At 38.1% G+C, this 22,646-nt stretch overlaps 1 protein-coding gene across 1 annotated transcript in view; it reads right to left on the bottom strand.

The window, feature by feature from the left end:
* The window catches only part of SEMA3D (semaphorin 3D), a 107,833-nt gene that overhangs the window by 50,675 nt on the left and 34,512 nt on the right, over window positions 1-22,646 (bottom strand). Inside the window, 5 exon segments of the mRNA XM_040548169.1 lie at window positions 941-1,083; window positions 7,278-7,406; window positions 10,645-10,738; window positions 14,922-15,041; window positions 16,718-16,780. Coding sequence (XP_040404103.1) covers window positions 941-1,083; window positions 7,278-7,406; window positions 10,645-10,738; window positions 14,922-15,041; window positions 16,718-16,780 — 549 coding nt within the window.

The following is a 22,646-nucleotide window of genomic DNA, read 5'->3' as shown; positions in this document are numbered from 1 at the left end:
CTGACTGCATCTCTTCCTAAAATATTATGTGATAAAGGAGACAGTATGTCTGTCACAGATGTCAATAGACCTTTCCACTATAACGGGAAGAACATATTAGCAAAACCAGCAGGCTGTTCAATCACAAACTATTTACTGCCTTCATATAACAGGAATTGGTTTATCTTCTCATTACAGTTTGAAGAGGCTTCTTCCCTTGACAAAGATGCTTATTCAGAAAGAGTGCAGCTCATGAAAATCTACATTATGTGTACCATAAGGGGAGAAATCTTTCATAAGGGGCAAAAACAAACATAATGATTGAGAAAGTGAAGAGAATAATCTCTTAAAGCAATTCAGGCACTAACTAAATGAGACTTCTTACACTGCAGCAGAGTCAGTTCCTGGGTCGTGCTTGTAAACAGGTCAAAGACAGCACTTCATAGGAAAGAAAACCTCCAGGTGGGTGTGGATGTAGCTCAGAAACTGCATTTTTTTAACCAGTCCCACCCAAACTGATTATCAGGAATGCTTAGAAACAAACGAATGACCTCAGCTCTCAGTAATGCCCACAAAGGATGTACTGATCTATGTTGAAAAGATGGGTTTGTATATCCCTCCATTCACTGAGCACTTTTCACAAAAATCCAAATACCTTGCCTTTGTGTACACAACATCAAGTCAATCCTCAATGAAAGCTTATGAAACAGAGGTCACTGTTGCATATCTGAAGGTCAATACATCATCGTTTAGACAGGATTTTCATTTATAAGCATATTAGCTTTTATAAAATATACTCAGTCAATATTAAGTATTTTTCAGATGAGTACATGTCAAACAGCAGTAGCATTGTATGTTCTGAAAAATTTCAGGATAGCTCAAACCAATTTTTTTATTTTTCTCTTTTTCTTTTTCAAACAATGTACATTGTTTTAAATAGTGTAAAAGACAGAGCCCTCACCTTACAAACTCTTCCAACTCGAGAAAGAATTGTCTTGTCAGATGTGCCACTATCTTGCGATATTTCTCGGAAAAAGAAGTAGATTTTGTCATCATCTGGGTTATAGGTATCTGGGATGGGAAAAGTTCCAATGAACTTTGCTCCTAGAAGTTCCCAAAAAGAAAGATTTTATAAATATAGAGAAAAGTCCTGTTATTAAAATTCTTCTTCAATATCTACATTTATGCTGCATCTTTCAGTGAAATAAATATATCACTATATAGACACACAGTGGCAAGTTCGTTATAAGCTCTGAGAGAAAACCAGCAGGGATTCTGAAATATTTACTCTTGGTGTGATGTTTTTATGTATGCAATTTGCTACCACTTACATAAATATGCAGCATCGGGTATCATTTCTTGTTTGAAAGGAAGCAAAGTCTGCCATATCACTCTCATTCTCTAACCACCAATATCAAGCTAAGTGTTTTTTCCCAAATTCCGTGGTAGAATTTAATTAATTTAATTACACATTTCAGTAGTTATGAGTATAGAAATACACTACTGTTTACTAGAGATAGCTTGCAAACGAATGAAAGAACTTTGATTGATCCACAGGATTAAAAATTCAAACATAAATGACATCTTTCCCAAGTTAAAAGTTTCCTACATATCTGTGTTTTAACAATCCTACTGCCTATACCTACAAAATCCAACACAGTACCTTGCTGAGATTAGGTTAGCAAAGGTTAGCACACCAAACTCCACAACTCCAATTAGTTTTAAGGAGATAGTTCCTTGTTTTGCACCAAAACATGTTAGCTATATCAACCTGGGAACAAGTTGCCCAGAGAGGCTGTAGAGTCTCCCTCCTTGGAGATTTCCAAAAGCCAAAGGACATGGTCTTGAGCAACCTGCTCTGGGTATCCTGGATTGAGGACCAGATGGCCTCCAGAGGTCCCTTCCAACCTCAACCAGGCTGATTCTGTAACATTTTGTTTGGGCTATTTTGCTTTTTGCAAGGAGTGCTATGGCAGTTGTATTACTTCTGTCTCTTACAAAGAAAGCCTGGCTATCTCTGCCTGCATCTCATAGGCTCTCTCTGCCTGCATCTCACTGGGCCAAGAACTTCATCCATATTCTTGACTGTCTTATTCAGATCTCATGTTCATGTTATCTTCTTCTGTTCTACCTGTTCACCGTTTTTATTTTCTTTTTTCCTTACATACTACAATCAGAAATTAAACAAATTCCATAGACTCCAGACTGCAACAGAGCAGGCAACCACACTGTCTTGCACGAATCAGCCAGATACTTTGGGAAGTGATTTTTTTTAAGACATTCCCCAGTGTGCTGCAATAGATGAGCTCTTTTGAGGGCCCATGGAGCAATGCTATTTTTCTTTAAACAGAAGTGCTTATGAAAATACAGTGCAAAGAGACCCTTGCCTCTGAAATACATTCTTTCAGTAATAAAATACATGGTCTTTGTCCCAGGTAAGGCTGCAATGAAAGGTAGTAAGGGGTATGGCATAAGATGGCAGAGCAAACAGAGCACATTGGTGATTTGTGGGAAATACTATTAATAGCTTTTATTATATCTTTACTTTTTTTTTTTTTTTCTAATATTTATTACTTCATATTCACCTCAAGGAGTTTACACAATGTACTTTATGGTACACAGAGAACAAAAATAGGGTCCTTGATTCAAAGGTTCACAGTCAAAGACTTGAGACAAAGTGTTCAAGGGCTGCTTAATATGCACCTTCATAACAGAAGAGTAAATTTATTGGTCAAAACTGCCACAATTGCCTCTTCCATTTTAAACCTTTCTGACACTACAGAATGGCACTAACAGAAAAATGAAATGATGAAGACGTCAGGCCCAACAAATTTAAGTGAGGATTTCAAAATGAGTCTAAAGCAAATATTCAGTTACTCCTCAGAGCCTTTAAAGCCACTTTGAAGATTAGATCTCTAAGCATGAATAAATACATAATGACTTCCAATATGGCTTCTATAGTATGGAGTTTATTAAACAACCAATAAATAAAGAAATCTGTGAAATACGTCTGTAGCATTCTTTTGAATTTCATATAGATTTATTTTATTATTTTTTTTGAATCCACATTCACCGAACAAAACCCTGAATATATGGTCTTTTAAAAATAAATTTCATTGCTTTACTTGGCAAGCCAAATGCAAAAACAAATGTCTCAATACCAATTCCTGGAATAGATTTTGAAGAATCTCTAACAAATTAAAGGAACACAAATATTTAATGATTTTAAATCACAATGGAAAACACTGATCTTGAAAATAAAATCCAAACAAAAATACACCACAAAAGATATGAAAAATGAGAGATTGAAAACAATTTAATAAAAGAGATCATGAACTGAAAAGCACATTGTGTTCTGCAAATGAAATCTTTGTCTCATCTCTTGTAATCATTCCATAACGTAGAAAAGCAAGTTTAAATCAATTGCGAATTAGGTTTTCGGATTCTTTGCATGGGAAATAAATTATATGGTGATCATTTTAAACCAGTGTTTGTTTTCCCATACACACCACTGTCCTCCCTTAATTACTTCAATAGAAAGTTTTCCCGCATATTAATTTCATAGTTAGACTGTATGCAACAGAACAGGGAATTAAAGGCATCAGAAGCTCTGAGAAAGAAGCTACCAGAGGTTCAGGTATTGCTCGTGCTTTTTTTAAACATGCTCCTGTGGTCTAGTAGGAATAGTTACTACACCTGATCCTTTACTGCTGGTTCCCAGGGGTGGTCGTGTTTGCTTTAGGTTACCTGCCTTCTATTTTCACCCTTCTAAAGCAAGCACTAGTTTTAGCCAGGACAACCTCTCATGCATTAATAATGCTTCCAGAGAAAATTATTAAATCCAGAAAAAGAGGACAGCAAATGCGTAGCAAATCCTAGAACAAAGAAATGAAAAGGCAAACCAAAACAGCTGGACACTTTCTGCAGCAGCTCTTTGTATCTGGGCTGCCAGAAATATGGGGCATGATAAGATACAAAGGACAGTGCTCACCTCATTTACCTTCAACCATCAACCATCCAGTAGTCAAACTCCTAACCTACACTCATCCAGGTCCTCTCTCAGAGAGGGACTGATAGAGGAAAGAAAGAAAGTGACAATAAATAATCCTATTTTAAGACAGATTCCTACAATAGGTGGGGTGAGTCACCCCGTGGAAGTGTCACCTTTGTAAATTACAGGCAGAGACAACTGAAATGGCTGAGCTCAGAGAGGATGCTAACTTTTGCCTTTTAAAGCTCAGTGAGCTGAATCCCATCCAAAACATGCAGGATATAAAGAAGTTATTGCCTGTAAGTATCTGTCCCTGGCAAAGATGACTAAATTGAAATGAAAACAAACAAACAAACCCCCCAAACCAAAAAAAGATTCATGTATGCAGGGAAACACTCATCCTAACTCTGACTTTAACTTCCTATAAAGGAGGGAAGAATGTGCAGCTGTTTAGCGGATGCCTGTATGTCTGGTACCCCACTGCGGGATGCCCTCCTCTGCTGTCTCAGCTGGAGGAAGGCACACGGTTCCAGTGGGCGGTTTTGCCTTCCGGAGAAGGTCCCAGCCCCATGCACATCATCCAGGGCCCCAGCTCTGGGACAAGCAGCTCTGGCCAGCTGCTGTGACAGTGCTCAATTCTCCAGCCCTGCAGGATGAAGTCTGAGTGGCGGCAGCATCCTTCAGTGACACTGCATGCAGGAGTATGAGCCTGTGTGAGCGTGAGTCATGGGAAAGATTAGCTGCCTTCCTCCCTTTCTCCTTTGCAGAGCGGCTATTCAGTCACTGAGATTAAAACATGTCTTAATTAGTCAAGATAGAGATGCCCTGCAAGGAACTGGAAGGTATCCTACGCATTTTTCCCTTGTGCTTTGTCTTTCTCTGCCTTCCCCCAGGAAAGAATAATCTTGTTTCCAGGAATTGAATAAAAAAAAAAAAAAACACTTTAAAATATTAAGGTGCATTATAGCAAAACTTCTGCAGCCCACTGGAAAAAAAACAAGTTACACATTTTATGCTTATCCTAAGTAAAACATGACTCACGCCTGGAAATAATTTATTTCTAATTGTACAATTACTCAAGTATGTATGACCTTTACTGGAGGTCTAGCACATACTTGGTCAATGGGTGGTAGGTTTAGGGAAGAGGGGATTTAGATGAGGTGGAGGTTTTAAAACTGAAATTAAGTAAATATTTTCTTTATACCAATATCAGCTGAAAGCACAAAATGTATGAAATTGGTATTGCTACACAATCACCTAGCAATATACTGGCTACCCTATGGCTTACTGCAGAACTGATCCCATCATTTAGAATTGCACTCAAAATTTTCTCCAGTCTTAAAAGGACCATTTCAAAATATTAAAAGTACTTATTTTATGCCTGTGCCTCTTAGTATAACACTGCATGGATTGTGTTTGTGAAGTCTTATAGCATGACTGTGGTTTTTTATATGGCTGGAAACAGGGTAAACCTGAAGAATATATGGGGTCTTTGGTGATTACATAGCATGGGTAAATTTTCACATTGCAATCACACTGAAGCTGTTTTTCAACCCCAGCCATGTTAATATATTATTCTCCTTAAAAATCTTTCACAGATACAGATGCTTTACGTGAAAACAGAATAAAAAATGAATCAATCTATAGGAAAGAAGAAAGGCAGACCTCTCCTCACAGCCTCTAAACTAAAACACAAACAGTTCTCAATCCTTTAGCTTATCCTATGTTCTTGTACTGTTCCCTGGTCTCAAACTGCTCATGAAGAATCGTTAATATCATGAAGAAATGTTTAGAACTGGATATTTAAGCTATATGTTCTTGTGTGCTGGGAACTGAGCCCTCTTTCATCCACCTGTAATGCTCATTGATGTGGATATGTACTAATGATAACACCAGATGCTCCTTAGGACCAAACTGCAGTAAATCTTTCTTTTTAGGATATTATAGCATCCCTTAGGAAAGCAGCTACCCCAACTGTCTTTCCATGCTGAGCACCAGCAAGCAGCCAGTAATAAAATCAGATGTTAAGGAACATGGTTAGAGAACTGCCTCCGGGATGGACCCATCCCAGTCCAATACTGCATGCAGCCCATTTCTGGTCTAAACTGCACAAAGGACGTGCAGCAATGAGAGAGAGGAGATAGCAGAGGTGGGGCAAGAGAGATGTTGAGCCATAGTACAGGGGATGAAACTGGGATAAGTTAGCACTCCAGTGTGAGATTTTCTATCTCTGCAGGGCTACTGTGATCTGGAAAGGTAAGTTGACTTGAAGTGTTTTTTCTTTCCTCCCCCTTCCCCAGGAGAAATCCTGAGGTTATGGAGCCATATCTAGACATAAATATAGAGCAACAGCTTAGGAGGAGGGAGAGAAGGAGTAGGGAAGTAATAATAAAAATATGAACATTTCCTCTTGTTGAGGTCTCAAAGAGTTAAGAGGTAAAATTATGCCTTTCAGAAGTTGTCTGCTGGGAAGACAACTTAACCCTGTGGTCAGCAGGCCCTGGCTTTACAATACACCCATAATAGTTACACAGGCAGCCTGAATCAGGGCCTGTGTTGCCACATCTTTAGAGACAGATGACAGCTAAAAGGAGGATGCTTTAATTGAGCAGGGTTAGCTTGTGAGCGAAGTTTTCCACGTTACTCTGTGTGTGGTTTGAGACCGGCTGGGTGTAAATGTGGCCAGTTTTCTAGAGGGTTTACTAGCTCAGAATGTTTTTAACAGACAAGAAAAAGCAGTGTTTTGCTTGGGAAGCTATTTTAGGGTGCCCTTAGTGGTTTTAAAATGATCCTGACAGCAATAAAAGGTATTTTTCCCCTTCTAAAAAGGGGGAAAAAATAAAAAATTAGAGAGAGAGAGAGAGAGAGAGAGAAGACCTCCTACCTAAAAACATGGAATTTCTAGTCTGTCATTTCAACATACTGGAGGGAACAGTTTTTAACAAGTCATCAGGAAGAAAAAAGATTAAAAAAAAATATTCCAACAAGACTGGAAATAAAAGCATTTTAGTCATGATAGTATTCCAATTATAGCACTATATACAGATGTACAGATCAAAGATGGAAAGAACTATTAGGTCTTACTCTCCTCCTCTTTCCTTAATTAGTATTTTCACCTCTTTGACTTTTCTCAAGTGCATTTTTGTTCCACTGAGCTTCTTCCAAAAGAGTCTACATAATCCAAAGATACCATGATACAGTATCTATATTTATACTTACTGGACATATATTTATTTAAGAAAGGGGCTATTAACTTCAGAGAGACAGGGACAATGCAAATGACAACAGCATATGTTTGGGATCTTACCAGTAAGCCAGTAATGTTCAGAAATGTCAGTTCTGATGTAATGGTGGTCGTGAGAAGGGCCCAGGGAACGTGTTAGAGCCGTGTCTTTGCCAAGAAAATCAGAAGCTGTTCCAGCATAAAGATACTCATCTGCAAATGAAAAAGAAATGGGGTTTCTACAGCTGTGGAGTAAACAAATTACAACTATTTGTGTTTTGTTGGGTGAATACCACCTGCATCTAATTTGCCTATGAACTAATTTAATGCTTTATAGTGTTATTGTCTTATATTTTAATGGGATTTGTGCTTCTGTGAAATTACTTATATTTAAATGGAAGTAGTATTTATAATAACATGTCTGAGAAGTGAAGAAGTCCATGTCTAATTTTCAGATCTTTTAGGCATCTAAAAAAGCCTCCCTTCCAGGCTTTGATAAGCTTCGGGCTAAGGGGATATAAGAATATCCAAACTGAAAATCCTGCCCCATGAGCCTGGGGGGCATGATGTGGAGAGGACCATCTACCAATCCAAGCTAGCTCTCATGTCCCAGCCTTGCCAGCACACATGGCTTTGCTGCTCCTGGGCTGGAGCTGGAACACAATGGATACTCCACCACAGGAGCTTCTCGTCTTGGCCCTTTCCTGAAGTAGGGATCTCTGCCTGACACTTCATTCATGAAGAGGAATTTAGGCACTAGTGGAATCCTTCTCAACTGTGTAACATGTGAATGGTAGGAATATGCCTACAGACCCAAACTGTGATCATTTTAACATAGTGAGTAGTTCCACCAAAATAAATGAGACATCTTGATTGAATAAGGCAGCCAGAATTTGTCTTGTTAAGAACTGTAGTTTGTTTGTTATAATTGCAGTTACTATTTACATTTGTCAGCTTTCTGAACAATGTAAAACTTCACAACTTTAAGAATTGTACCATATTTTCTGCTTTCCTTCAGATCTCAGTATTTTTCTAAAAGGAAGCAAAGAGTGACTGTGATTTTTTTTTTGATTTTTTTTAACCACATTGTGCATTTTACAATTCTCTTTTATTTCTGCAAAAATAACAAGATAGCTTTATTGGTCAGAGAAGTTTTGTTTTTGTTTAATGGCTTGCAACAGTAAATCAGTTTGTAAAAAGTGAACCTTAACCATACAAAAAGCTGCATGATCTGTGTGATACATAAAATTACCTTTCCAGGTTTTCTGATGCTCTGAGTAGAAACATTTTACAATATATTTTAGTGAGAAGTCCTTTGTTGAGAGCAAACTCAGAATAAATATCAATCAACACAAATGTTGTATCATTTCATTTGCAAAATTTATAAACACGCTAAAAACAAACAAACAATCAAACAAAAAACACCCAAAAAACTCAAAACAAACCAAAAACCCCACAACCCAGTGGCCCACAAGCACCTTATTTGGCCAAAAAAGATCTGTCAGCTTCCTTTTTACTTCAATATTACTGTTACTTATGCATTATTTCCTTGACAGTATTGGAAAACACATCTTTCAGACAGCATGTCGCCTTTGTAAAGAAACAATAGTGCATTTGGTACAGTATTTGTCATAATGAGGAATGGGCAGGGTAATTGGTGTTTGCTAACTGACAGGCACTCAGTGATCAATAAACCTGAAGGACTAACAGAAATTGCTCATCCTTGCCTAGGTTCTGCTGACAAGGCGCTTTCAGCACTTCTTATGGCTTTTGGTATCTTTCAGTCCAAGTTCCAGTTATTTACAGAATGGTTTTGGTGAGCAGTAATTTGTAATAGAAGATGGATGATGAGCAGGTGATTTTTAGCTGGAAAGACTAGCTTTTCCAATAGCGTATAATTAATCTGTGGAATTTACTTGTGTTGAAACACTGTGCACAATTCAGAGAGATTAGGTATTAGAATGAAAATTACTCACTTATATTAACCTACGTACAGGAATGGAAATATAAGGAAATACTATTTAGCTCGTATTTATACCTGATTACACAGGTCTTTTTGAAGGATGTAAGTAATTTTTATTGCCATTTTGCAGATAAATAAAACCAAGCAGAAATAAATAATGTTCCAAAGGCTATTCCTTTCTCCAGTAGCAGAGATGGGAACTGAGCTCCCCTAGTCCCAGTGCAGTATCTTATCCATGAGCTATACTGCTCTCCTAGCACTTTTGGGAATAAATTAATCATCCAAAGATAGGTCAAGAATGCATTCTCTGGTAAGGCCTGTAACTCTTTACAATGCTCCTTGTACGTTATTGCGAAGCACTTGACACCAGGCATAATCAGGGAAGGGATGCTGGTACAGCCCAATCATTAATTTTATCTAGCCTGAAAATTCTTATGTACCAAAGTTCATGGTTTAGTTAGCTAAAGCACAGCAGCTTCTTGATTTCACAAGATTTAATAAAGAAGTTGATGTACTAGAGTGCTACTTAAATTAGCCAACTCTATAATAAATCATGGAGCTATATTGCATTAAGAAAAAAAATAGGTAAAGTTTCTAGAATTCCATTTTAAAAATAGACGTCACGGTCATTAAACAGTTCTAGGGGTCCCTGAGAAGAATAAGCACTGGCTTTAATCTATTGTTTTTAATAAAGGAAGTCCTGCCCCATCTGTTGGGTCAGAATCACAAATCATCTATCTTATTATCTGAGAATAAAGACTGAACATTAGTCATATTCTTTTTATAACACAGAGTGACCAATACTTCAAAGCATTGTCACCACTGCTCTTTGGCTGTAAATGAAAACGTCATGGTGCTTCACTCTTATCTTGTATTCATAGGCTTGATGGACAAGTTAAATGAAAATTGTCCAAAGCTATGAACCAAGCCATGACAAAAGTAGCTCTTATAGTGGTTTGAAATCCGGAGGTCAAGCTGACATTCCTCGGCACCAAATGTCAGACCACACAGTGCTGTGATGCACGCAACAGGCAGATTGCACTATCTGGTTCTTAGGCTTCCAGCTTCAGAAGTGGCTACTCGAGTAAATAGAAACCTCGGAAATGTATTTATGGAAATAGTGGATGTCAGCAGACTTCAAAGGGCAGAACATATTGATAATTGTGGAAAGAGGCCCAGAAACGCTTGAAACATTGTCTGTCCATGTGTTTGGTTTTTGTTGTTGTTGTCTTCTTAACGGAGAAATGACTGGGTGAGAATGAAACCCTGCTCAGAGGTTTCACAGCCACTCAAATTTCTCTGTTTGTGTTGCTGCACTTTCAACTGTTTGGTGTCTGCAGTCTGAAGGCTCCCCCAGGTCCCAGAGCACAAAGCAGCATCGGAAGCAAGACCACGGCCAGAGTTTCTCCACCAGTGACATCTGCTGAGCCTCTGACTCTGGTGTCTGCCCATGAAGCCACCGAGCGCCTGGCTCTGATGGTTTCTTACCTGCCATCACAGATGCAAACGGCTGCTGAGGATCAAAGGGGCATTTCAACCTGCCCGACTCCAAGTTCTGAGTATCCAGTCTGAATATTGTCTCCTGAGAACAAACACATATTCATTAGCCTGGCGTAGCTGCAGAGAAAAACTCACTCAGACAGACTGTTCTGCTAACATATGAAGTGAAGGTGTATTAGATCATGTAGCTGTCATGTCAGCATTGATGTTTACAGTCCATGTCTCTGTTTTATATCTGGATTTTACTGTTTTTTTTCACTCATTGTTTTAATGTATCTTGTTCACTCCATAGCAAAAAATAAATCTTGGAAAAATAAAACGATTTTCAGAAAAAAAGATACAATGCTCATTTCTATTCAAATTAAAGGCTGAATTGTACTTAAAAGGCACTGGCTTCTATTTGAGAAAGTGCTGATAGACTGTGTTGCAACAGGAGACCCAGATGGGATTCTGGCTGACTCCTAAATTTCTCTAGGGACTGCTGAATAATGTTTGTGGCAGACACAGTTCAGCCCCCTTTGAATAAGAGCAGCATATGTTCTCTCTTGTTATTTTTAACAAGGCTAATGATACAAGAGATATTAGAATAGATCCTTCCTTAAAGTTCCCAAATACAGTGTGATTAATGCTTAGGTCTCAGAACAAGGGCATAGAGGGAGATTAAGAAAATAAATTATTTTAAAATCATTCCTGATGATTTCAGTGGGGAATCTTATATTTCTGATTCAATTTTTGTAAGCATTAATTTGAAGTTTTGCTATAGTTTTGAATTGCTAAAGTGGTCAGTTTCACTTGCTCCTTTCACTAGCTTCCTAAAAGCACACTTAACTGAAACCCAAATGTCCTCAGAAGGCAAAATGATTACTCAGATAAATGAAATCTTTGTAGGTACAGAGACTTGATTTTCACAATTTTACTCTTTTTAGAGAAGGGAGATTGCCTACAGAGGTGTTGTTAATATACTCTTCTATGTACAGTGACATTTAAAAACCACATGACCTGACTAGTGGTCAGGAATAAAATTATTGTGGGTTTAATGTTAATTGTAGAGGCACAACTTTTGAAGTTAGTTTCAAAGATACAACTATGATTTAAACCATTATTTAAAAAAGAGTGAAGTTACTTTAATTATTTATTTCTATACCTCTGCCTTGCAAGAGGACTGAAGAGTGCAGCTGAGCTTACTATGCCCAAAGATAGACACATAAGATCAGACTTCATAACACATTAATTCAATTCATGCTAATAGTGCATCAGATTATAAATAACTAAGCTGTTCTATTTCGTTGAGAAGTCTCCTAAATTCTCTAGGCTTAGAGGACAAAAGCCCAGGATGTTTAATAATTAAGCTCCTTACTTAAGAGGGAGAAGGAATCAATTCCAATCTACGAAGATAAATTCCATTTTCTCCAGCAATGCTGGCTGCTATAAATCAGAATTTAATAATCCAACAAGAACCCTTGTTATCCTCTCAAACCTGTGGATATCAGGTAAACCAAACTCTCAGGCTACTGAACTGGGCCACAGCACCGTGAGGACAAAACTAAATCAAAAACTGAGCATTATTTTGCTGACAATACATTGCTAATGTCCCATTCTCATTTCTTCCAAGAAATTCAATCCTGAGCTGCTCAGAGGACCTTTGCAGTGTCACATGCCAAAAGACTGTCCCAATATCCAGCAGTACTCCAGAGACCAAGGGCTTTGTAGATCACCATCAGGTATTCCAGACTTCACCCAGACAAACTAATGGACACTACCAGGCATTCACACAGAATTAAACTCCTGCTTTCACTTTGGACAAAGCTTTCAAAGAAAAGAGCATCCCTTGGAGAGCTGTGGCTCATGGCACCAACCGGGCCAAGCCTTGTCTTTACCAGCCAAGAGAAGTTTTGGCAGTGACTTCAGTAATAGCAAGACTAGGACTTAAATCCCCTTTAATTGTGTGATCCCGTAGGGGATTTGTACTGCTTCAAAAGCAGTGTGTACTGTGGTTTTGAGTCACCTGATCCACACTCTTTTCCCTTCTGTTTTTGCAGCACTGGCACAGGCCAGCAGACCACTGGGCAGATCCTCTGCTGCTTCCAAAGGTCATCAGGGCACTGCCTGATTGCACGGCCTCTGTGAGGCTATCTCAGGCCTTGGCTCTCCCAAGCATCCCACAGCTTCCTGTAGAGGTTGCTAATTACCAAACATCCACTATTCATCCTTACAAGCCAGAGATTTTTAAAAAAAAAAAAAAATCTGCAACATAAGCATTCTGAATTTCCATACAGGACTCCTGGCTTCAGTTCCAGCAACCAGGAAACATTTTCAACTACTGTCTGTCAAATTCAGATCAACGGGTTTGCAAGGAGAACAGACCCAGCACCCTTGTGCTATTGTCAGATTTATCTGGACAGGCAGTGCCAGGACAGTGGCTATATGGTGTTTGGTATCCCAGGAAGAAAGGGAAAACATTGAATAATAGAATCATTAAGGCTGGAAAAGACATCCAAGATCATCTGGTCCAACCATCCCCCTATCACCAATATTACCCACTAAACCATGTCTCATTCAAACTGTTATTTCAGTAGGCGGTTGTAGATCTCCACCGTCAGAGGAGGTGGGAGTAGTGAATGCTGCACAGCTCACCACTACAGCTGAGCAACCAGTCAGTGCAGGAGAGGCAGGACTGGGAGACAGTGAGGGGATTAGGAAATACAATTTGGGAATTCTTCTTCCATTTCCTCTCATAAGGTAATTGGTCATGTCTAATTGAGACAGACCCCTTGTCTAGACTAACTGCCAGACTGAACAATCAGGCCAACTCCATGATTTTATAAAGTCTGATGAAAACAACCTTCAGTAATTAAGTTGCAATGGTGGAGTGGATAAGGCATCTCGTTAATGATCCAGAGGTAAGCCAGAGCCTTACTTAAACTTTTGCTGAGAGCTGTTCTGCTCAGTTCAGCTTTATATTTAATCATTCAGGCTAAGGAATCAGCATAATACAAGGGATCCAGTTGTTTCAATTGGAATATTCAAGGAAATGAAGAAAAAAAAAGAAAAAAAAAGAAAAAAATACTTCTTTGCAAGCCCAATTATTCAGTATATGTTTGTATTAATGGCTTATTAGGAAAAGAACACCACAGTGCAGATTTCAGATAGTTCAGTTCTCTGCAACTTTAGCAGACCCCTGGTCAATCAACCCGCAATTTTATGGAATAAAATGGGTCTCAGGCAGGGCTAGCATTAATACCCATTCCTCACATTTTTATTTATTTATTTATTTATTTATTTATTATTTTTCCCTGGGAGCATCTGCCCTTGATTTTGTACGTCAGAATAAATCCAATGTGTACATATTTCAGGGTATTGCATTTAATAACACATCATTAAAACTCTTTTCTTATATTCTAGAATTTCACTTAGACCCCGAGAAAAGAGAAAGCTATTTCTACAGCAGCACAGTAAGCCTGCAGTGCAGGCAAGCAGCCAGACAGGTCACATCCAGACACTGTCTGAGAACAGAGCCAGTGTTATAAATATAGCCAACGTGTGATACATATAGGAGTTAAAAAGAGACTTGTGTACTAAGTGGCTGCTTGACACAACACCAAAATGCTTCTGTTGTGGGGGTTAGGTCTCAAACATTCGCCACTTAGGATAGAGATTTCCTTGTCACCAGCAAATGAAGACCAATCAGCCGCTAAATTCAGTCCAGGAATACACCACTTGTGATGGAGGATACCCAGCATTTCTTCAGTGAGAGGGCTGCAAACCAGCTGCAAAGCCTGAGATACCATCCTTCAGCTCGGAGACCATTTACAAACTCTGTACTACCCTTACAGGGAAACAATCCCTGAGGAGCAGGGGATATGTATACCTTAAAAAGTAGAGCAATGAATGTCGTCTTGAACTCTGCATGTGTGTGTGTGTGTATGTAAGCAGAAAATATGTGCGGAAATGACTTACTAGAAAGAAGGACATCTGGGTTAAATGTGCTCTTCACTTAGTTAATCATGTGGAAGTGTCATTCCAAAGAACGTTGTGTATTAAGTCTTACCAAGGAAAGTGCTTTGTTCAAAAGCGATACACACATATCAAATCTGAGAACACGAGTTCCCGTCTGACCTAAAAAATCCACCATTTACTCTGTTATTTATGCAAGCTGCTGTCAGTTCATTTTTTATACACTCAGGGTATTTTCCAATCTGTGATGAATGCTAAACAAGACAAGGGTTACTCCTTGCCATGTCAGAGTAGCAAGGAAATTAAATTACCTCTTTGTGAGTGCCAAGTTCAATGTATCCACAGAGAGGGTGAAATGCTCCTGTGCCACACATGTAAACATGGGTTCGGTTGTAGGGCTGAAGAACCCTGATAAAATTGGCACAGTCTGTCTGTTGTGAAGGGAAAGGAGAGAAATGTTAATTTTCATGTTTATTTTTCTCTTTGACATTATTGTACTAGGTTTTAGCCATAGTATCCTTGTATTTAACCTCAAAACTACTGTAGCAGTGACTGTTTACTAGATAGCTCAAAGTTGTGATGGCTAAAATTTTGCAGTGGCTATGTACCAGGCAGCTCATCAATCAGATTTGTAAGCCCTTCTGTTGTAATGCTTACAGCCACGAGAAGCTATGTGGTAACAGTACAGTTTGGAGGACATCTGCTCAGCGTGTGCTGTGGACACATCCTCCGTCAACAAAAGTTAGATAGCCACTGGATTAATCTGCCTAAGAATCCTCTTGCCTTTGCTCCTGATTAAGGGTTCTGCACAAGCTTTAGCACTGAAGATTACATGATAGAAATCCTTGTGGCAATCTGAAGGGCTTCACCATACTTCCAAGGGGATGTTTTGTGCAAGTGACCTCTCTTTGCACCAACCACAGCTGGTCACCTTTATTTGGGATTTCTGTGAGTCCTTCGGGATAATCAGGTCAGTCTTGGCTCTAACTGGGCTTGGTCGTGACTGGAAAGCAGCACAGATGGCTGCCACTTACTGTAAGGATGAGTTGGATATAAAGGCAAGTTGTAGTTTTCCCCAAAATTAAAGAAATATGTGCACATATAACAAGGTACTTAGGCAATGCACAAGAGTTACGTATAGGTCCAAGAGACCATCCTACACCTAAGTGCAGAGACAATGCAGGAAGCAAAAAGGAGACAGTTATGATGTATGTTAGAAACTAATATTCTCTGGTGCCTTTTCTTTTGTCTTAGCATAGGAATAGATCAGCACAAATCCTCCACATAGACCAGTATCAGAACTTTCCCAGTGCTCAGCAGAGGTGTTGTTTAGCTCTTGTCTGCTGTAAAGATAAGGGTAGCAATAAGTTAGGATAAAAAGTTGAAATTCCTCAGACAAGAGCACAGAGAGTGTTCTGAGCTGGAGTCCACCTTGGTAACAGACAAGCTGGACAGAAAGCACGGGATTTGTGGAGAGAAAAGGAAGAAATTTTATTATACAGCTGGGAAATGTTTACATTTATAGTGGACTCTAGACACGATGTAATCTGTGCTATGCAAAAGAGATATGAAAGTTTTATTGTATATATGAATGCACCTTATATACACAGAGACTTTTTAAAGAAGATTTGTGGTTCCAGGGAAAAGCTAACGAGTCTGAGATTTTGTTTTAACCTTAGCTGCAGCTGTCTACAAATTAAGTTAATTTGTAGTGTCCACTGCTACTCTGATTCACCAATGAATTATAATGAAGTTACATTCAGGATATTTTCAAGAAAAGAGGAGCAGTGCAATGGGAAAGAAAGGATTTCAGGGGAACCTTTCCCACAATAAATTTCAGAGGAAAGTCCATTCGTCTCTCAACTGCATTCGTTACATACAAGGATGGCTGAGCATGATTGCTGCTCTTAATATTGACTATTTTTCTTGAAGCATTAACATTTAAATAAATTCAATGACTTTTAAATTAAAACAAAATTTTTTTCAATTAATCCTGAAAAAAAAAAAAGTGTCAAAGCAGCTTACTAACCTATATAGTGCATTTAGAAACAAGTATATGGATGCACAGTATTATCAGCAATAATAAAAATATAGATACTATACTTACATGGGCATCTTTCCCAGCTAATTTGCATAACTCCACCTTTTCTTTTGCTGCAGGCCAGTAAATCTGGAAGAGAATTTAAATAATACAAAGATATATTATTAAGATATATATTATAAATAGTCCTCTGATTGCTGCTTAGCTATTTCCTCCAATGAACAGTTAAAACAGACTTATGCATGTCAAAGGAATTTATGTGAGTAGAAGTGAATGTGGCTTTGAGTACAGGTTTTTGTCACTAGTATCAAGGCTTTAAAATCAAATCCCCTGTTCTTTGTTAATTTCGTCTTTGTGTATACCTACCTTTTAAAAGTACTTAGCTGATCCATCTAACACACCTTGTAAGCATTATGAACCACATGCTTTTCTCAAAGATTAGATGAGCCAAATCATCTTGAAACTAAACTGACTGCAGAACAAGGCAATTTACATTTGTGATGAATTTGGTCCAGTGAACTTGGCAAAGCAGTTATAGAAAAATAGTGAGCTGTTACTGCCAATTTCCAAATGAAAAGAAGTTTTGTTTGAAAAACTAAAGGTAGCTGACGGGAAATTTGTAGAACAAGTACATTTGACAGAAATTAATAGCACATTGTTTTAAAACGTCATCAGTCAACAATAACTGAGTTTACTGAGTGAAACATACAGATTTAGAAAATGACATAGGAGTTTAGAGGATAATCATATACCTTAGATAATTTGCAGCATATATTATTACTGTTTCTCTTTCTTTTTATTTGTATTATAGAATTCTATATATTAGGTTTAAGTGCAGATGGAGCCAGATGACAAATCATTATCTGTTACTGTAACCCCAATGATATTAGTGGTGAAAAGTCAAAGAGCAACAGCTCCATTTCTGGTTCATTGATTTCAATTAAACAGTTAGAATTTGATATCATAGAATCATAGAATATCCCGAGTTGGAAGGGACTCATAAGGATCATCAAGTCCAACTCCTAGCACCGCACAGGTCTACCCAAAAGTTTAGACCATCTGACTAAGTGCACAGTCCAATCTCTTCTTAAATTCAGACAGGCTTGGTGCAGTGACTACTTCACTGGGGAGCCTGTTCCAGTGTGCGACCACCCTCTCGGTGAAGAACCTCTTCCTGGTGTCCAGTCTAAATTTCCCCTGCCTCAGCTTAACACCGTTCCCGCAGGTCCTATCACTGGTGATTACGAAGAATAGGTCAGTGCCTGCCTCTCCACTCCCCCTCGCGAGGAAGTTGCCGACTGCAATGAGGTCCCCCCTCAGCCTCCTCTTCTGCAGGCTGAACAGGCCCAGTGACCTCAGCCACTCCTCATACGTCTTCCCCTCTAGGCCCTTCGCCATCTTTGTCGCCCTCCTCTGGACACTCTCCAACAGTTTCACATCCTTTTTGTACTGTGGTGCCCAGAACTGCACACAGTACTCGAGGTGAGGCCGCACCAGCGCAGAGTAGAGCGGGAAATTATGCAGTATATTTTTGATTCTACCAAATTCAAACAAGAAGCTGAATACCAAGTCTTTCAAAAGCATTATGCTAAGCATGGATCTTTTTTTCCTTCTTTTGATGAAAGACAGCTACAACCATTTCTCATGATTTATAACAACAAATCACACTAATTTTAGAGCAAATATTAGTTAGGAAATTGCCTTACATCCCAGAGACCAATATGAAGATTGCTAGTAGTCATACATGCTTTTTTACTCGAGTCTCAAATCACACTTGGTAAAATCCTAAATAGTGAGTAGTGAATATATGAATAAAATTTTGTTATAATAGTCATTAAAAAGGATCTTCCAAGAAGGACAAATAACTCGAAAATGTGTGAGAGGAGTTAGCTTCTGTAATATTCCTTTTTGTTCGCCCAGATGGTGGCACCTTTTAAGATGTGGCTTGCCCCATACACAGGCTTAGACCCACACTGGGATGGAAAGCTAGAGTGCCCTGTGTTGAATGGCTTTATCACAGTCCCAAACACACAGTCAATGTTCCTCTCAATATGGAAACCATCTTTTTATTTCATTTCTTTCTCTTCTCTTCCCAGTGCTAATGGATGTGTTGGCTTTCTGCAAGGAAATTAATTTCCTCTCAGTGAATTTACAGTTACCTTTGTGATTAGAGGCTAATAGTAAAGATAATGTATTTTAAGTTATATAAACCCTAACCCTTTACAGCAACATTTACTTAAAGTCAGAGATAAGGCAGTATAAAAACATCTCTGCACTGAGTAAAAATTTACTTTCCCAGAGCATTTTCTCAGAATGATGTCATGATAGCATCCAGGTACGAAAATGCAGTTGGAAATCAGCCACACCAGCATGTCTGGATTACGTGGTGTACAACTCCAGAAAGTACAGCAAGAAGCACTGGGAACATTGCAAAAACATTGGGAAGAGCTGAAGCTAGTGCCAGTGAATTTATCTGTCCTCTGTCTGGGTGGAGTGGGACAGCTTTTTTTTTTTTCCTCTTTTGCTCCCAAAGTTGTTTAGGTATCTGGTTATGTAGACAAGATCTCCTGTAGGCTTTCAAAAATGCCTGCCTCTTCCTGCCAACTACACAGAAGTACTGGACCCTTGCTTTGGGAGTTCCAGTTATATTGGAAAACATCCAGACTTGAAGACATCAGGTATATTAATGGACTCTACCCTCAATTCTTGTTAATTCTTGTTAAGATTCCTTCATGGGAAATAGTGTTTGTCATACAAACTGAACCAGTCAGGATGAGACATACATACTCCCTGCCATTGTAAAAGAAAAAGACCACAGTCAGTTATGATAGAAAAATCAATTGTCTCACATTCTGGCTACTCAACAGCCTCAGTATTTAGCATTATACAAGGCCACAAGAGTCAATGAAAAGTGTAGCTAAGTGATCCAACTAACTTTTAAATCAACTTGAGCCTCAAAGGAAAATAACAGCATCAGTATCAACAATAACAATAAAAACAATGATAATGATATTCACATGGAAATCCAGAATCATTTCATGTTTCAAACAGCATAAATTATATATATATATGATATATTTCATGGTCTATATCTGTAGCGTCTGGAGAAATCTTAGAATAGCTAAGTACGATTACTCAATTTAAGGGAAGACTCTAACTAGTTGAAATACATGAACAATATAATAATGAAATACATGAACAATGTTCTTCTATAAACAGGATTATCTTCTTCTCTTAAGCTTCAGCTTATTTTCCTTGTGAAATATCCATATCAAAATTCCAAAGGTTAGCACTACTGTCCTGGTTTCCTGATTTTATCTTTTATGGACCAATTAAAAACAAAATACCTTACCATTACTTTTAAATAATTGCACAAATATTTTCTTAAATTTAGCAACAGGAAAGAAATTAAAATCTCCAAATAACTGTAAGCTAATAAGTTCTCTGCTAGCAGAGTGAAAGAAAACCTCCCAGGAGAACAAAATTAAGTAACACAGAAGCGTAGGACAGATAAGGTATCACATTAAAGGGTAGCTGGAAATTCATTTCTGATTAAAACAAAACAATAGGAACCACAAAGATATTTTTCAGATCAGAAGCAGAGTAAGTTCTAAAAGTAACATTTTTCCTTCCTCCAATCATACATTTTTACTGTGAGAAGAGTGAAAAGAAAAAAAAATGAATTTTTTAAAAATATAGATGATTTAGATACATAAATTGATTGGTGAATGCTATATATACCATTATAAGTATTTATAAATATTACCTAGACACAGTTCTGTGAGTTTCATTTCAGCTGCCATCTGTCATGAATTAACAATACTGGTTATGAGCTAGTATTTCCCGTGTTCTTCTGTACCTAACTTTCTCTAACCACTTTTGTTTCTAGGCTAACACTTAGACTATAAACCCCTTGGTGAAGTGATGGCTCAAAGACAAAACATTGTGTTCTGATTCCAAAGAAACTGTTTTATTAGATTAGAGGTTTTCCAAGAATCATTTCTAATGAAGCTACTAAACCTGGGATGATGCAAAGCTTTTCCAAAAGAATGGAAATTACTACACATCATCACGACACACACAGAAAGAAGAACATAAGATATCTAAGTAAGTTACAGTCCTATTGGTCTTATTTCATCTGTTTGCAAAGCTTCAGAACAAATTTGTATGGAAGGGATAACTTAAGTTTCTAGTGAATATCAAATATGATATTACACAATATAAATTAGTAAAGAGGCATTGCTCCTGGCTAATGTTGTACCTTTCCTTAATAACATAGCTGAATTGAACATTAATGTGGTAAAGATCCTCTTTATCAAGGCTTCAATAAAGCATTTTGTAAGTTGCCACATGGAAATTGATTAGCTCAGCCAGGGAAAATAGATAATTATTAATAAGAAAAAAATGGCCTGATAAATAAAGAACTTGTGGTAGGAAGTTACTCATGGAGTTATTCAAGAAATAATGTCATAGCTCATATTATTTCATGTACTCCTCAGTAGTCTTGGCAAAAACACAGCACTCTGCAGCAAAATTTGGAGATGACACAAAATTAAGAAGCATAAGTAATAAAAATGAAGACTTCCAAATCCACAGGAAGAATCAAAGCATTTTGAAAAACAGAGTTATAAATAGTAAGAGGAAATTGATATAATCTGGACATAAATAAATATAGATCATAAATTAAAAAAAAAAAAAAAAAAAAACTGAAACATCAGAGTAGTAAGATTCTGGTATTAAAGACCATCCTACAGAAGTTGCATAAAGTATCCCACAATGCCCCTTTCAACAGAGTTGGACTGGGTTATTAAAGGAATAACTGCTGTATGAGGTATTTGTTTGTGATAGCAGGGAGTGAGACCAATTGACCAGTCTGATTCCTCCCAGCTCCACATCCCCAAGATAGTCACGCTCGTGCCAGCAGCAAACACTTGAGTGTCCCATTGAGGTCGACGGCTTTCAGCAGCCCTGGGGGTTTCACTGGAACCTCTCATGTGCTTGACACTGCACACGTGCTTCAGCACTTCTCTATCAGTACAGTCTCTGGTACGAGAAACCCCAAAGTGTTTCATTAGTGGTACATGCAGCACCAGCAGGATGTGTCCGTATCTGGAGTGACGGACATCAGCTGATCAGCATGTCTTGTATCACTCACTCACTGAATTTAAGTCCTGTGAAGAAAGACATTGTTTCCTTCCTATGCTGAAGGAATAAGAGGTGGATGGAAGCACTTAGAGAAAAATACATTGATTTTAATCAGCTACTTGATGCAGCAAGTCTGCTTTCTTCCCTTACTTTATTCTATGTTGTACATTTTTGTTGTACTGATGCTTCATAGAAGAAGGCATGCAATAAAATTAGAATATCTTTGATGTCAAAATGTCTCATTAAGACTTTGTGAAGCAAGCAGACCATAATTCAGAAGCTTAAACTCACTGATGTTAATGTATTCCCCATAAAACAGTTCCAACTGAAACACCCAAAGAACAAAGCCAGATTGAGCTGTAAGCCCATTGTCACACTGGCATATGCAAAGTGCTCCCCCTGAGAAACTCTCCTCCATGAAAGGCTACTCTGCATGATTAAAAAAATAAATAAATAAATGGATTCCTGTCTTAGCCTAATGTGATCATAAAACGTGCGCAGTAAAGAGGGCAACATGATCCAAAAATGTTGAAGTAAACTAGGAGACACTCTAATCCCAGCTATGCCATTACCCTACTATTTGTAACATTCAGTTCTCAGTTTTCCCACCAGTAAAATTACTTTCTCCTTTTTTTTTCACTAAGAACTTAGTAATTCATAGCAGAAAAATGGAAAGCAAGGAAAAATAGTAAGATCAAGGAGCACCAAGAAAAGATATGAGTGATCCAAAGATAAGACTATCACACTGTTTCATAAGACAATACCGTAAATATCACAGCTCAATAGCGTAACAGTGGGTGTTCATAGATTGCTTGCTGAGAACTATGACATTTGTCATTTTTGTATACTG

The sequence above is a fragment of the Cygnus olor genome, chromosome 1, assembly GCF_009769625.2.
Source record: "Cygnus olor isolate bCygOlo1 chromosome 1, bCygOlo1.pri.v2, whole genome shotgun sequence".
NCBI classification, from domain to species: Eukaryota; Metazoa; Chordata; class Aves; order Anseriformes; family Anatidae; genus Cygnus; species Cygnus olor.
Note: the sequence above shows the minus strand (reverse complement) of the source record. Positions and strands in the feature narration are given on the sequence as shown.